The sequence below is a fragment of the Rhipicephalus sanguineus genome, chromosome 8, assembly GCF_013339695.2.
Source record: "Rhipicephalus sanguineus isolate Rsan-2018 chromosome 8, BIME_Rsan_1.4, whole genome shotgun sequence".
NCBI classification, from domain to species: domain Eukaryota; kingdom Metazoa; phylum Arthropoda; class Arachnida; order Ixodida; family Ixodidae; genus Rhipicephalus; species Rhipicephalus sanguineus.
In genome coordinates, this window is record NC_051183.1 from 56,323,441 (window position 1) to 56,339,778 (window position 16,338).

Sequence of the window (16,338 nt, forward strand, 5' to 3'; positions counted from 1 at the left end):
ACGTGAGCCAATAATAGCCCCTGCGGAGGACACAACAAGCCAGTACAGCGCACGTGAAATCAAAACTGCCGCGGTCGTAACGTTGGTGCGTTTACCCACGTCCACGTGAACCACGTTTCTCTTGACTCGCCGATGTCCCTGCTGATATGCCTCTAAAGCTCACAGACGCTGACAGGCCTTCCGTGTTCGAACACCTCAAGGAAATCGGATGCTGCAGGTTCTGCGCGGAGCGCTTTTCCGGCGAGAGATACTACGATAATTACAAGAAATTCGAGGAACTAGCGGCGGCACTTTCAGTAAATGCACTTCACTCGATCCACCTCGTTCGCTGAGCACGAGGCCGTGGGTTCGACTGCCGGCCACGGCATTTCGAAGGGGGTGAAATGCATTAAAAAAAAAAGTATGTCCGTGCACCGCGAGGAAGTTCGTGGGTTTTTACGTACCAAAACCGAGCCATGATTATGAGAGACACCGTAGTGGAGGGCTCCGGAAATTTTGACCACCTGGGGTTTCTCAAAGTGCACCTAAATCTAAGCACACGGGCTTCTAGCATTTTGCCTCCGTCGAAATGCGGCCGGGGATTCGATCCCGCGACCTCTGGGCCAGCAGTCAAGCACGATAACCACTAGACCACTGCTGCAATTAATTTAGTGAGCAGAGATTCTGCATATCGTGTCAAAAATATAACGGCGACGTAAGAAACTTGAATCATGCAGTAAGAGAAAAAAAAAAAAAAGCTTGAATCTGCCGAAATTTGAGAGATAGAAACTGCCGCGGGATGAAGCGTATTGTATTGGATGATAGCTCGAGCTATCATCCAATACCTTATTTCACATTCATTCATCCCTACAGAGTTGTAGACAAAATCTTGTCTACAACTCTGGAGGGATGAATGTGAAATAAGGTAAAATCCTTCATCAGAAGATACGTTAGGTGACCCTTGCTAAATGTATGCGTGCTCACGTGGAAAACCCCATAAGCCTAAACATTACTTCGCATGCTTCACACTGCGATGCTTGATGCACCACTGACAGCAGTGATGAGCTCCAACTACTGTGTAGTTCTCGCTTATAAAATCCAGGCTTTGCAAGTGTCGTTAAATTGTGATAGCTTCGCTCATCAACCTGCGCCCTTACAGGATGTTAGCAACGGTGAATCGAAACCTCAAAACCAAGATTCGCCGGAAGAACCCGTTCCGAAGCGACCGAAGTTTGGCACTGAAGTCAACGATGAGTCTGCATGTGTCGACAATGCCTGCCAAGATGGAGTTAACACCGAGGACGACACCGGCTGTGTTGCTTGCTATGGACTGCTCGAAATTCAACACCTCAAGGAATCCTTCCAGCAGGTGTGAGGCAGTGTTGCATATTCACCGAAGGTAGTTTTGCAATTGAGACTGCCGTCACATTGATGATTCGAACTAAATATTCTGGGACAGCGATGAAGCAACATTCAGTAGAGCTACAAGGTGGGCTAGTTGGTGTTCATTTATCTATAAAGCTGCGCTAAGTGAACCCAGACACTGCACAGTACGCAAAAATTCAGGGCACACAACACTGAGCTCAGACTATCAACTGGTTTACATCTGTATTTTCTAGCGCCGATATCGTGATTCTGCCAGTACTATTAAGATTACAACGCAGTACGACAGTGATGTTCCTGCTCACTGATGAGCAGGGCAACCTCTGTCACATACTATGATTATACTGTGGCTTACAGATGTTACTTGGATGTTGCAAGCCACAGCCACATACGGCAGCATCCCTTGTATGTTCGAGGCATTCAAAGCTAACGCACTGTGTGCTTTGTGTGTTGTCTTTTATTGTTTTCATAAAGCCTTCAGAACAACTTTACAGTGTTAATATTCACCACGGCGAACCAGTGACTCTTGAGCCCGTAGCACAGTTTCGTTTTTTTTTTTTCTACTTTCAGATTGCCGCGGCTGTCAAGGAGAGTGGTTGTGTCTTCTCGAAGTTCACATTCCAGCTGTCGGTGCCTGTGACGCTCGAACTCCGTCACGTGAGTCGGAGATTTTGCATTTCAGCAAACGGGTGCGGGCAACGCACAGTCTAGGCCAGTGTGAACCTAACAGTTCTTTTTTGCTCTGTTTTTATCCTTTCTTGTCGTCTACCATCCACGACAGGCTGATCTGACTGATTGTGCGGGGAAGTTTACCGCTTGGTCCCATGGCAGTCTTGCATTTTGGGACCCCTGTCTGTATATTTTGTATGTTCTAGTTAGCCTACCATGTAATAATAATAACGGATTGATTGATTTATTGATTGATCGATCGATCGAATCACTAATGGATCTATGAAAAGAACGGCACTGCAATTAAACCTTTGCAATGTCCCATTCTTGTGCTATGGCACAAGAGATAGAAATTAAACGGGGAAAAATATAGACACACGTGTGCTTTTCAAGCGAGAGCCATATCACTATAATCAAGAAGTGCATCCACATGCTAGCATAGTCAATGTACACTCATTACGAGAGCATGAGTATATGTAATGGGAAAAACAGCGCAGCAACAGGATAAATGGAAGACAAAACAACACAGGTGCGATTCTCATCTACTTGTGTATTCATGGAAGGTAATTATATATTATGCATATACTTAATTACATTACCAGTGATTCCACTCCTGCGCCAACTGCGCCAAAGTGCGCCAAATTGTATTTACTGCGCCATCCTGATAATATCGACGAAAATTGCGCCAAACTGCGCCAAAGCCTCGGGTTTGGGGGCGTCTATCACCGACAATCGCACGGCCGGCGCGTCAGAACATGTGCAGCTTGATCTTGGGGGCTGCCAAAGTCGCAACCATGGACCAAGAATTATTCCGCTGAATAAATAGCGCTCGCGCATGCGTCTCGAGTAAGCCACGATGCCATGCACGGTGCCGACGCAGCTTCTGTTCTGCAAGTCGGCTCGACAGCAAAACGCGCTCTCCGCAGAGGCTCGTGACGTCTAGGCCTATCGGTAGCAAGGAAGTGCGACGGCGATTCATCGGCGGACGTCGTCTGTTCTAGAAACGCTGCTGATAGCTCGTTTCAAGCGTCGCACGGCACGTAATGAAAGCAATGTTCAGTAATAACTACACGTGTGCTGCTAAAATGTCTGTCATCTTCTGTTTCCGGACATCGCGGAATGAAGTCTGGGATCGCTAGCAGTAGATATATGGGACAATATCGAATTTTCCTTGTTCGCGTCTATGGAAGAGCACGCGAACGGTGGAAACGCATTCACACTTTTCCTCAGATATACTTTATCCATGGATCTTCATTCGGAAGAGCTTTTTCGTAATTGCTTATACCAGCACGTCCGAGTTTGTAATCACTCTGCGGTAAATACCCCCTAAAAGGCCCTGCCCTTTCGAGCTCACGTGCTAGGGTTCCAATTCGAATTTTTTGCTTGCTTTTTAAAACTGACATCTCATTAATAAAAGCATATCTCCTGGTCGGAGCAGCTGCAAGTGCGCAGCTGTCAGTAGCAGGCCCGTCGCTGACGGCCCACAGTGAAGCGGCTACCCCATGTTACACGTCCGCCCCTCGCTTTCGGGGGTCAAGAGCTGACGGTTAAAAGAACTCAGTTTCGCTTAAGGGCGAAGCAATAAATGCGATACCAACAAATTGTATTGTTCAACGAAGTAAGGCTAGCAGCTAACTCTTTTGGATCCGATCTCGCGTAACTTAACAAAACACTGGTTTAAGGGACTATGGCCGCTCCAGGAACCGAAGCGTTTTCTTGCTGTGAGTTCTCTAAACACGAAGTAAGCGTTGAGAGCGCAGCAGGTTTACGAGCCGTCTCCCGATGCCTCGAGATAGCGCGCGCGCAAGCGACTGCGCCCTTCGAACGATGCGGTCCCCTCCCCCCCCCCCCTTCCGCTCCCCTGGTGTCCTTTCATGCTCCTAACGAAAGACGCGCGGGGCGTTTCCTCTCTGTTTGATGAGCAATCGACGGCAGGCCCGCACGCGGGAAGATGTTATCTCATGCGCTGTCCGTGCGACGGAGACAGACGGCCGGCTAGTTTAATCTCCGCTTCAGCCGCGTTCGTCGCCAGCGGTCGCGAGCTTTTACCCGCGGCTAGAATGCGCAAGGTGATGTTATTAATTTGGTCTTTATACAGAAAATTACGGCAATGGCGACGGCAAAAATCCGCGGAGAGCGTCCATGTAATTGTTATCACGATAAACATTTAAAAAAAGTCGAGGAGCCATTTCACTCTGTGAAGTGGATGATAAGCGAAGCTGTTTCGCGCATGGCAAAGAGGTGACATGGTGGAGGACAGTTTGGTATGTAAGGCCAGGTTGTTAACGTTCAATACGCAACATTAATGCGTAATTAATGCGCATTAATGCATCAAACATTAATGCGCATTAATGCATCAAACACGTAAATTGACCGTCGGCGGCGTCAGTCGATTGATGCAAAAAATAATCATCATGTGATGGCGTCATGATCACGTCATAGATCGTCAAAACTTGTGACGTCATCATGGCGTCATATATCGTGATGTCACGTGATGACGCCATCGCATGACATCGTCGCTTTACACTGCTTCCGTAATTGGTCCGCCAATCATGGAGCTAGCGCAAAACCAGGTGAGGTGCAGATAGCTTGCAGAGAAGGAGGGGGAGGATCAACCCGTCGATCGAGAAGAAAAAGAACCTGGCTTTCGCCTTGGAGTTTTCTTAGGGGAATGCATTAGGGACAGTGTGGCTCTTTGGCATTGAGGCACTGCTGTACATCACGGCGTTTGTCTACAATATCTGCTGATGACCACATAGATGTACTTAGAGTGTTATTTCATGAAGTGCAATTTTATTGATCCGGTATTCTGTTTATTTGCTAGTGTCGAAAATAATCGCCGAAGAGGTTAATCCAGAACACTCAAGTGCATGAGCCCTTATTTCTTTTTTTTAGCGAGTGAAATATGGAGTTCTCCTGAGATGATTTTTTTCATGAGATTTGCAATGAATCGAAATATTTCTAGCCTTCATAAGAGCCCCATAGTAATATTCCAGTGCTTCAATGGTATTCAAATATGCTTCTGTAGTGCACTCCAGGATGTAAAATTCACTGCTCCAGAGTGCTCCCAGATGCAAAATTATCTGCTCCAAAGTGCTCCAAGATGAAAATTTTGCTGCTCCAAAGTGCTCCAAAACGGAAATTTTGCTGCTCCAAAAATTGCTCCAAATCAGAAGTCCTCGGTAGCATCACTGCATTACAGTTACATTTAACGTTGATAGAAGTTCGGTGAAAGATGGAGGCTTGACGCAATGAGAAATCCTTGGACAGGAAATGTCGCTTGAGCCAACATTTCGACAGGTGGACTTGTCTTCTTGAGGCATTTAACATTAAGATCTTATTCATCTATTGATTTATGTAGTCATCTATTTATTCATATTACCCACAGCACCTAAGTGGCATTACAGTGGGGGTAAGTTGTCAAGGCAGACAGAGAGAGAGAGAGAAATGCTTTAAGAAAAGATGGAGATGTTAGCCAGGCTATTCGCCTGACATGCTACTCCAGGTGCTGGGTAATGATTACGATATATACACCGATAACCACATAACACATACAACCACACACATAGCAGATGTCTCTAATAGAATATTACCAGAGACAAAGTATGCTTTAAGGAGTGCCTGCATTTATTCAAGACTCTTTTTTTATACGTTTCCAGCATGCCATGGTGATCCATTTGAAGGAAAAATTCAGGTGAGCTCCTATGGAATTAATGTTACATTGTAAACCTGGTGGCTCACTTTTCCTGGAAAATTGTTTACTAGTTTCTGGTAGTTTGCGCAAAAAAGCGAAAATCTGACTCCCTCAATCAAGCTTTCTTTTCTTGCAGTCGAAATTTAGGAAAGCAAATTTTACTTTGCCGAGTTTACCGTGCGTCCAGGGAGAGGGTCTCTACATTTCATATGCAGGTCAGTGGATTAATCAGAGTTGGCCACAGTTGGTAAATTCAAATAGGGAATGAAGGAAATCGGGTTAATTAAGGCTGTGAAAAAAATTAGGCATGACAATACACCAAACAAAAGAAATTTAAGACTGTCTTATTTATTTTTTCCTATCTATTGTCTTTCATTGTACGTCAGTCTGTCTCACTTCAGTGCATTCTAGAATCAGCTACCCGTTTCGTGTCTAATATCTGAAACTGATGACACACACACTTGACTTACGATTGTTATCTTTGTAATGCCCCTGAGCGGAGTTTCATAATTTTCTACCGTCCTTTTTCGTATGATTGTTTTTTTTTTGTTATGCTCTTTTTTTCACGCCTTCAGGGAATCCTTCAAGGACTGCAGCGACATCGAGTTTGTCAGTGCCAAGGAAGTGTGGAAGTACATCGTCAGCCCAATGTTTGCCGACCACTTTGGCGTCGAGTTCTCCGCAACGAGCGGCTTCCAGATTACGGTGGCGTTCCCGTCGCCAAACGCCGATGAGGAGTGTGGGTTTCTGTAAGCTCACACATTCTGCATCTGTTCAGCTAGTTTCGGCTTAAGACGTTAGTCTTGTAACAGTTTCTTAGAATAGTGTAATCAGCGCTCCCAAATGACTTCTCTTGTGATCATCGTCAGCTTGTTTACATCTGCTGAAGAATTAGCTTCACTCGTGTGGGTGTGTGGCATAAAACGTAGGACGTACGCTTTGCACTTGAGCCCATATAATGAAACCTCAGTATAATGAACAGAGATATATTTAATTATTGGCTACTCTCATTCATTCTATTCCTGTGTCGCCAATGTGTTGTGCCCGTCAGCCCAAATAGCCACATCACTGTATCAGAGGCAGCCGACCAAAAGCACAGCAGTGCTATTGGTCCAGTAGCACAGCCGACCTACAGCAGAAACTAATAACCTTGGTGATTTTGTCCTCTGTTCTACCGTAGGTTGAAGAAGTTTCCTGAATCCTTTCCAAACCGAAAGCAGAGAAAGGTAAGTTATCAGTCCTTGTTTAATGGCTAGACAGGCAACCATTGTGATTTGTTTTCGCTGTTAGTTAACTATTTCCCTTCTCCTTGCTGTCTCTCTCTCTGTCGACAGCACCAGTCTCGCGAGATATTCACGCGTTGTGCCGTGCTTGATGCGCTTCGAAAGATCTCGGACGACGACTTCAGAAAGTGAGTAGCGCTCGGTGTTGCCAGGTTGCAAAGATGGTGCAAATTTTCGTGCATGGTTTTCAAGCTCAGAGATCAGTGGTCTCTAAAACGCATGGACGTTTTCAAAAAAAAGTTTCCCAGAAATGGCTGTTCTGTGTGTTTGGTGGAGGTTTGCGCAGGAGCCATTTTCTGCTGCTACTGCTAGCAACACACGTGCATGTTATGCCAAACACATGATACTAATAATACCATTATTTAGATCAGAATATGACATGTTCATCCAGCAGTATTGTAACCAGTTTAAATCTCTGTCTATCTTAATTTAGCACTAGCCTTATGCTTGTGACACCAGTGCCCAGCGATGGTGTCCCAGAATATGGCTATGGCCATAAATATGGCTAAATATGGGTAGGGAGTGGTTTTTGCAGTGGTGTGTCATTGCAGCTTGTACAAATGCCCGCCAGACAGACCGTCAAAAGTCGAATCCAAGGTTGAAGTCTCGTGTGTCCACTCACCTATCTACCTCGCAGGTGGGTTGGTCCGTCACGATACTCATTTGAGTTGGCTATCGATCGTACAAAATCAAGCTCACGTTAACGTTGCCCATATTATTCACGAAATTTCTCGGCTTCGGTTTGACTGATAGCAATTTCTGTACCAGTTCTGGCATGTGGCATACGTTTTGTGAAAACTGGGATTTGTGACTTCTCTGTTCACAATGGCTGGATGACTGCTTAAGTTAATGAAGCTTGTATTAACGTGTTCATTTTAGACGTAGTGCCTTTTCTACTTAATGATATAGTATTGATAGTGTAGCTATTGCCCTGTCATCATTTCTGTGGTGCTGGCAAGTGCCTCATGGTACTAAAAACCCATGAATAGGTCACATCTCTCTCTTCTTTTTTTGTATATCCAGTATGTGATGACAGAATTAGTATTCTGTCACTTATGCAAGAAGCTGATTATGCAGTGTTAGCATGTAGAATTACAGTGCTGCGACGGACACCGCAGATTTCTGGTCATTGCCACACACGCTCCTTTATTTCTATGTTTTCTGTTACCAGCCCATTGCTCGTGTAGCTGTGGCCTTACGCAAAGCGCGCCAGAATGTCTGGGAACATTCCATATTGTAGTAGATCATTTTGTTAAGATTGTGCACATGACGCGAATAGTCCAAATTATTCCAGAGCTCGCGCGACCACCAGTGATAAGGCTGGAAAGTTCGACGCGTGATTTATAAAAGACGGCGCATCCCAGCGATGTTCAGTTTATCGACGGCCGACGCTCTGTTCGCCGCTATCAGGATACAGTGTGTATTGCTGTAGTTCGACTTTTCGTTTCCCGGCCGCAAGTTTGGCCAAATAAAAAGTTTAATCTTGGACACGCCAACTGCTACCTTCGTCGACGTCACGACCCCGTGACATCTGGTGGAGGTGCGGGGTAACGATCCCTGTATCTCTCGTAGATGTCATGGGGTTGTCACGGCCCCGTGACAATATCGTCAAACTGCCAAATACAGTATCACTGCCGGTGTCAATACAATATGAACCTGTGCCACAAGAATCGGGTAATTCATACTTTTTGCCGATAGCACCGTTTGTGATAAGCTGACAGGCGGCGCCACAAATAGTAGCGACTTTCAGTCACCACCTTCAGGGGTGCTTGCTGAGAACAAACGAAAATTCATACCGGCATCGCTGACAACCTACTGTACGACATACAGGTCGCTACTGCAAGTACTCGCGCCTTCTTAGCCAGACTCCCTGGATTCTTAATGGCAAGAGAATCATGGAGGCGTCCGTACAGGAACTCATCACCGATGTGGTCACCAAGCACATTCCGAATGAAAGTAAGTCTGGCGTGTTTGCCACTTGCCCTAAAAGCAGCCATATGTCGACCTGTGAACTGAAATGCTTCAAGCATTCATCGCAGGAACGTTTATGTAATAAAGCGAGGTTAAGCTGTGTTAGAAAGTACATTTCTGCGGTAGCAAAACAGCTCTTAGCATGACAAAAGTGCGATAACCTAAACATTATGCAAAAGCTGAGCATATGTGGAAATGCTGCAATATTCCTGCACCAGTTTGGTGCTGTGTAGTGTTTTACAGCTCATCATTAGCTATGACAGATTGTTTGCTACTCAATGAGGAGGACGATGCAGTCTAAGATACTACTGAAGGGTTGGCCTAACAGACTTTGAGAACTTGTCCTGTGCCAAAACAGCGCACATATGAAAAGATATCTTGAAATATACGTGCGATGTAATGCTAAACCACTGGCTCCAGCATGAAATAACAAATAAATTGTGGCCTCAACTGTTGCTGGTAATAACGAACCTTTTCCGCTAAACGAATTAACTTAGTATCTTGGAGGAGTCCTTTACCAAGCTCAATTGACATGGCTTTCTTCAGTTCCTTTGAAGTGCGACATTAAAATCACGGTTTCAGTTGCTTTACTGTGATCACTGATGTTATGGGTCGCGACCAGCTTTTGACTGCACGTTGTGCCAGGGCCGTAACTAAGGGGGGGTTGAGGGGGTTCTGACACCCCCCGAAATTTTTTCATGCTTTAACTTTTTGGGTGACACTAAAATACTTGCACGCCTTCACAGCAACCACCAATTGCAAAGTTAGCCGTCTTGCACACAAACAACCCCCGAAAAAAATTCCTGGGTACGGCCCTGCGTTGTGCTCACATACAGTATTCATCTAGAAATGTGAATTTTGTCACTATCATTGTTTACAGTTTTTTGAAGACCTAGTTTATATTAACTAAAAAAAAATATCTGTTCCTTCTCCGGTGTATCCCGAAGGTGGTACCAGGAGCTCTAACAATTGTGTAAAATGCAAGACGTTCTGCGGGTGTGGTGATTAGTTGCTGCTGCTAACATTTCAGAAATCATGTTTTCATCATCTGGGAGGGAAGACGTAGACGTACGGATGCTGGGAAGAGGTAAGGTTTTTGTTTCCCCCCTCCCGCCCTTTTTTTTTGCACTCTGACAGCAACATTTCAACTCAGTATTTTGTGGAAGGCGGGCTTAGTGTCCCACATGAACTTCGACTGCAGTGGCATCACTGCACCCTTTCAGTTGCCGCATCCAGTATTACTGTACAAAACCAGAATGGCATTGGACGTATCGCAATAAGGAGTAATATAATTCCTTTTGAAATTGGAGTTGCCAGCTGCGAGAGGAAACTGGAGACGGTAAATAAGCTTAGTACTAGAGGAACTGCTGAAGTCTGCTGATCACTTGTTAATTTTTGCTGCTTGAGTTTTGAAACTTCAGTCACTCCCTCATTGCATTCCTATTGGCATAGAGAAAAGCGTATAATTAAACTTTTTTCTATTTGCCAGGTAACATATGTATCATCAAGCGGCTTGAGAATTAAAGGATTAATGTGGCTTGCCTTGAAATGATTAAAGTGGCCTAGAAAGAAATGCCTATGCTGTCCTAGTAGGATGAATGTTATCATAACATTGAGGCAATGTTATGGTAACATTCATGCTACTAGGGCAACATTGTAATTTCTTTCTGGGTTGCTTCAATAATTTCAAGGCCAAGGCTGCAGCAACAATCTTACAACGCTGCAGCAACACTTCATGCTACTAGGGTGGGTTAATGTCTTAATATTTTAATATAGTTACCGATGGGCGATATGGTTAAGCACATGAAACAAATAAGAAAGGCCAGTTCTGATGAATGCCTCGAATCTCAACAACCTTTGGTTTGAAATTGTGTAAAAAAATGGGCACAAAGCTATTATTGGGCAGCCATTGCAAAGGTACTAAGGTAATTAATGAGCCCATTCAAAAGTCAATTCTAATTTTCTACTCTAATTTACCAAGCCTATTAGAGTACCTATATTCTTTTCCGTGAATAAGTTATCAAACTTTATTTATTTATTTATTTTTCTTACTTCAAGGGCGGCCATTTGTCCTGGAGATATTGAAGGCGAAGAGGGCAGTCTTCACAACATCCGACATGGAGACCATTGAGAAGGTTTGTACTTAATTTGAAGCAATTTTTTAATTACCATTGTGTATACGAGAACACAGGCTGTACATGTTGCACAAATCCATTAATTTTCTGCGATATTTAAAACTGACCACGTGAATGCTTTAGGTAGCTCTCTTTTTCATGTTGCTGTGCTCGTTATGCACCTCTTTTTTTAAATTCATTTTCACTAATTTTTTCTGCAGCAGTAATGATAATTTGTTAATTGGGGAGCCCATACTTTTTTTCCTGAGAGTTATTTTAGTTTATTTTATTGATTACTTTTTCTTCATTTATATAAGCAACTTGTTCGTATTTGTCTACATAACTTACAAGAGTAACTGAGATAACGAAGAAAAAGAAATCTTTTTCCTGCATTTGTAGCAAAGCTATTGTCACATTTGTATTTACTTGTATTTTTATGTATTTATTTGCCTTGTAGCTCAATACTAACCACATCTGTTAAAAAAATGGACCCCTGCCACAACCATCGAAAGTGCTCTGGGTTCCTACCTGTGCTGTAATAACTGGTCATTACATGTGACAAGTACATGTTACACAATAAAAAGTGATTGCTTGATAGATTGATTGATTATCTCTGGCAATACTTCCTTTAATTTAATGAAGTGTTCATGTGCTTGCTTTCTGTATTCACCGCATTGCGTCAACTGCGAGTAATTTATCTGGATGCTTTGATTTCATTTCTCAGGAAATCAACGCAAATACGAAGGACATCAGCGTGAGTGACTTGCAGGTGATCTCAAAGTGAGTGCTCGTAAATTTTATCGAATTTTGCGGCGTTTTTTCGCTTCAGACATGTATGTAAAGCATTGCACTATACTCAGGGAAATCTTGTCAGTGGAGCGAAGGCTACAGAGGCGGGGCTTCCGCACATTCATGTTACTCAGCAAGTAGTATGCCAGTTTGAAACTGATTTCAATTCCAGTTTCAGTTATGTTTGTTTGCAGCATTAACGCGTTTAGAAAAACATATACCGGAAAAATGTGAATGGGAGAGAGACGTATCGATTGTTCAGTGCATATTTCAATGTCACATTACAAGTGCATTTTTCTTGGAGAACTAAACGGCGAGATTGCGGCCATATATGGACCAACACATCACGGACACCCTGTTTACTTTAAAAAGCAGGCGTGCAGAAAACATGGCGCTGTCTAAAAAATGAAAAAAAGAGAGGAAATTCTTGTAAATTGAACAATTTTATTTTACCTACAACTTTCTGCAACTTTTTTAATCTCAGAATAAATAAACCAGCATTTATTGGAGCAAGGGAAATGAAAAAATTACCAATAGAGTTAGTTACTAGTCGTTCTTGGCACGCTAGCAGGCATGCGTTTCTATTCTGTAGCTTCCACAGCGCTGCCAAGAAGAGTTGTCCCCGAATCGTTCCGAAGATTTTGTCCCTTAGGATCTTGAATTCTTCGACAAAACAGAGGAGGTTCAGCTCACAACGCGCTTCATGTTCCAGGAACATGACGCAGGTCCTGAAGGACGGTGAAGAGTTGAAGCGAAAAACGTACACAGCGCTGTGCTGTGTTAACAGGCGACTCACGGATGACGACGTGGCCGTGGTGTCTAAGCTGAAGAATGTGACGCTAAAGCAGAAGACGCCCATTCGTGTTCTGCACAGGTATTTTCTTTTTTAATAGCTGTTAAATCATGTATTTGTTTCAAGTACATCAAGGTCATTGTCTTTTACATTAGGGTTGGCCAGTGTTTATAACTATAAAGTGCAGTCAAACTCATTACAGCGAAGCTGCATCTGACACAGAAGATAACTTCATTATAAAGGTATACCAATAACACTGCATTAATGGCAAGACGTCATTGTAAGTTCATCACAATATAACTTCATTATAAGCAATAATTCGTTATATGGAGGTTCAAGGTGTTATCTGTTTTGATCGGACATGAACCGCTGGGCTAAAATATGCAATTCCAGGTCAACTATATCAGAATGTGCCCACTGTATTGTATTTCATTAATTTATTTGTTTATTTGTGTCAGTATCAATTGTCTTATGTGAATTATCCAGGAATTTCACATAAAGGTTGGTCAACATTTCTGATCAGTCATTCAGTTAGTTTGTTGACCACACATTGGCTGGTTGTTCAGCAAGGCTAGAACCTACAAGTGTAGCTTGAGCTGTGTCAAAAACATTTCATCTGTTGGCTATGGTGCCATGTTGCTAACCTCGAGGATGCGGGTTCAATTCCTCGCTACGGTGTCCACATTTTGACGGCAGCAGAAATCGAAAACGCCTGTGTACTTAGATTAAATTGGGATTTGAAGAACCTTAGGCGGTCAAAATCCAGACTCCCCCACAACGGTACGTCTGTGCATCTTGGTTTTAGAACCCAAAGCTCCATAATTCCTTATAAAACTTTCATCTTTTATGTAGTTTACAGTGGTGAACCAAACATTATATGTCAGATGCTTCCTGTTCCTCTCGTCATTATGTTCAACTGAAATTTGGTAGACAGAAAGAGCTTGTGAAAGAATGCTGCGAGCAAATTAACAGAGAATGTTAAAGAAAAATGCTGACTGAAGCTAAGTGATGCATTGGACACATTGCAACATTACACATTCATTGCTTAACATTAACCCATTGCAGTCCGAAACTTTCAGCCACCTTCTCTGTATTCCAGTCCGAAACTAATCAAACCAAAGCTCAAGTAAAAGAAGTTTACATACACTTTTAGAGAATGCGCATAATGCAGTGAGAAGATGCACATATGAATCAACCATGGAAGAGCTTGTTTAGCAGTGCCCGACAATGGACCGCTGCGGCCGTGTTGCGTTGTCGAGAGAAGTCCGACAGCGGGCTGCAAAGGGCTAAAGCAAAATGCTGGCAGAAGCTAAGTGATGCGTTAAGACACCATGCAACATTATCCATTATTGCTTAAAACATTTAATATAGTGGAGACGGAGTGCACAAATTTAATGCTTGTGCACCAAGATCTTGGTGAGCTCTGCACTGCGCATTGCATCTGCAGGCGAAACTTGGCGGAGCGCGAGCGGACTGTCTACGAGATGTCGTTGGAGCCACTAGAGGACGCCGAAGACGGGGGACACAGATTCTACCTTCACATCACCACTCAGGCCGGCACGTATCCTTGGCCTGGTTTGTAGTGCAATGGGCACTGTTCAGGGCTGAAGAAAAAAAAAAAACTCTCAGGGCCCCTTATGAATTTGCCTAAAACAACTGGAATGTGAAAGCCATCATCTTATTCTCATCAATTGTATTCATCCCCCCAACAAAAGCTTTCTGAAACCAAAGTGGTTTTACACTGCCTCCGGGATTGGAGGCATTGGAAGCTTCTGCAATTTTGCAGTGCCTCCAAGATCAGCCCACATTTGACCAAGCGAGCGATGACGACACATGACGATGTCATCATGCGAGATCTGTGATGTCATGATGACGTCATCGTGTGACGACCTTTTGCGTCATTCGTGTTGACGCTGCCAACGCCAACAGTCAGTTTTCGCATTTGAAGAGGCATCTGAGGCTTGTGGCATTAATAAAGAAAAAAAGGGTTGTTTGTGTGTGCTGCAGCTGTGCATGTCCCAGGTCCCTTGACTAGATGCGCCCAGATACATCAAAGAGTTCATCCACGGCGACTTTGGCAGGACAGTGCCCTCGCTGGGAAGCTGCCTCAACGCGGATGTGGACATAGTAGAACTGGATGTTGAGGTATGCAGTGCTCACGCTGTACTTGTGTGCATAACGGTAATTGAATACGATCATTTCTGTGAATTAACGATATAGTTGAAATGGCTAAAGGGTGGGATCTAAGGATTTACAAATAATGAGCACATACAGAGCTGCACCCTTGAAAAAAAATTCTTGAATTGCGTGTGTACAGCCTAGGCTTGTCTATTGCTCTTTTAAGAAATTACCTTACGTACTATTCCTCCAAACACGTAGATGTAGGTCATACTACAAATAATATATTTTCTACGCACTGGTCCATTACAATATCGCTAATTGGCATGTCTCAATTTTTGTCTATGTTTTACAACCTAAAAGGGTACAAAACGATCAATGATATAGCACCAATAGCATTCAAATTGAAAAGCCGGCCAATGTGTTATAAACTAATTTTATTTTTGCACTTCAGGAAATAAACCCAGCACCCAAAGGCTTAGTCTGAAACTCTTTTTTACATTATTTTGCATTGCTCTTGTCTTGCGTTGAAAATGTAAAACCCTGCTGTAATATATTCTTTTATCAGAATTTTACTTTCCGTACAGGAAATCCACCTTGACTGGCCTCCACCACGGAAATGACAAGAGGCACTCACCCACACCAGTAAGATCACACCGATGCTCGCAGCACAGCTGCGGGTGAAGCTGTCTGCAATCATTCGCAGTGTTGTCAGTGTAACGTGATACAAACAAGACTATTTGCTTCGCTGATGCAGCAAACTGTGCGTTGTTGGAACTGGCTGAAATAAAAAGCAGTGCCAAAGACCTGGCTGCTGTCAACTAAACCGCAATTTTTTTTTAGTTGTGGGGGTTTCACGTCCCAAAACCACAATACAATAATGAGAAACACCATAGCGGAGGGCCCTGGAAATTTTGACCACCTGGGGTTCCTTAACGCGCTCCTAAATCTAAACACACGGGCCTCTACCATTTCACCTCCACTGAAATGCGGCTGCCACAGCTGGAATTCAATCCCGCAACCAAAAAAGCACCCTTTCCATTGGTGGGATCCAGACCCTCAACACCTATGCTCCACCAATTGAGCTGCGACGGAAGGCAACCTCGGATGCTCCACCAATTGAGCAACGACGGAAGGCAACTCAACCGCACTTGTTTTTGAAGACGTCGTCCAGTTTTTTCCACTTTCTGTAATAGAGTACGATGATGTCTGTGATAAGTTGATTTCCAACAGAGTTTAACTTGTGGAGGCCTTCCTTAGCTAGCCACCGTACTTGGGTAATTGAATGCTACCAGAACTGGTTAACGTTGGCTTAATGATGGCTAATTGGGGTATACCCGCTGTTATAACAGTGACACTCCCTTCAATCAATCACATTCCAATGATTGGGTTGCTATTTCATAACCACGTATGTCTTGCAGTATTTTCGTTGTCTCTTCTCCAAGCTTGGACGTCAAGCTATCTTTTAAGAAATTGTATGAAAGCCACTTCGATACTTGAGATTCATTTTTTTTTTCTTTTTATTGCATTTCCTAGCGCTTCATG

The 16,338-nt window shown here is 43.6% G+C and overlaps 1 protein-coding gene across 1 annotated transcript; it reads left to right on the plus strand.

Annotated features, from left to right (window-relative positions):
* The first annotated feature begins 42 nt into the window (after positions 1 to 42).
* Positions 43 to 15,662, plus strand: LOC119401953 (tRNA pseudouridine synthase Pus10). Its single transcript, XM_037668982.2, has 16 exons — positions 43 to 296; positions 1,139 to 1,348; positions 1,933 to 2,019; positions 5,691 to 5,725; positions 6,301 to 6,474; positions 6,906 to 6,951; positions 7,060 to 7,136; positions 7,560 to 7,645; positions 8,839 to 8,964; positions 10,010 to 10,066; positions 11,038 to 11,114; positions 11,818 to 11,873; positions 12,595 to 12,756; positions 14,123 to 14,236; positions 14,721 to 14,820; positions 15,381 to 15,662. The coding sequence occupies exons 1-16, from the start codon at positions 147 to 149 to the stop codon at positions 15,414 to 15,416; spliced, it is 1,593 nt and encodes a 530-aa protein (XP_037524910.1). The 5' UTR covers positions 43 to 146; the 3' UTR covers positions 15,417 to 15,662.
* Positions 15,663 to 16,338: the final 676 nt, after the last annotated feature.

Bases quoted from the DNA above. Each gene is read 5' to 3' on its own strand.
- LOC119401953 (XM_037668982.2), top strand. From the start codon at position 147: ATGCCTCTAAAGCTCACAGACGCTGACAGGCCTTCCGTGTTCGAACAC. The intron at 10,067-11,037 runs GTAAGGTTTTTG...TCTTACTTCAAG, and splicing joins CGTACGGATGCTGGGAAGAG to GGCGGCCATTTGTCCTGGAG. The intron at 12,757-14,122 runs GTATTTTCTTTT...TTGCATCTGCAG, and splicing joins CCCATTCGTGTTCTGCACAG to GCGAAACTTGGCGGAGCGCG.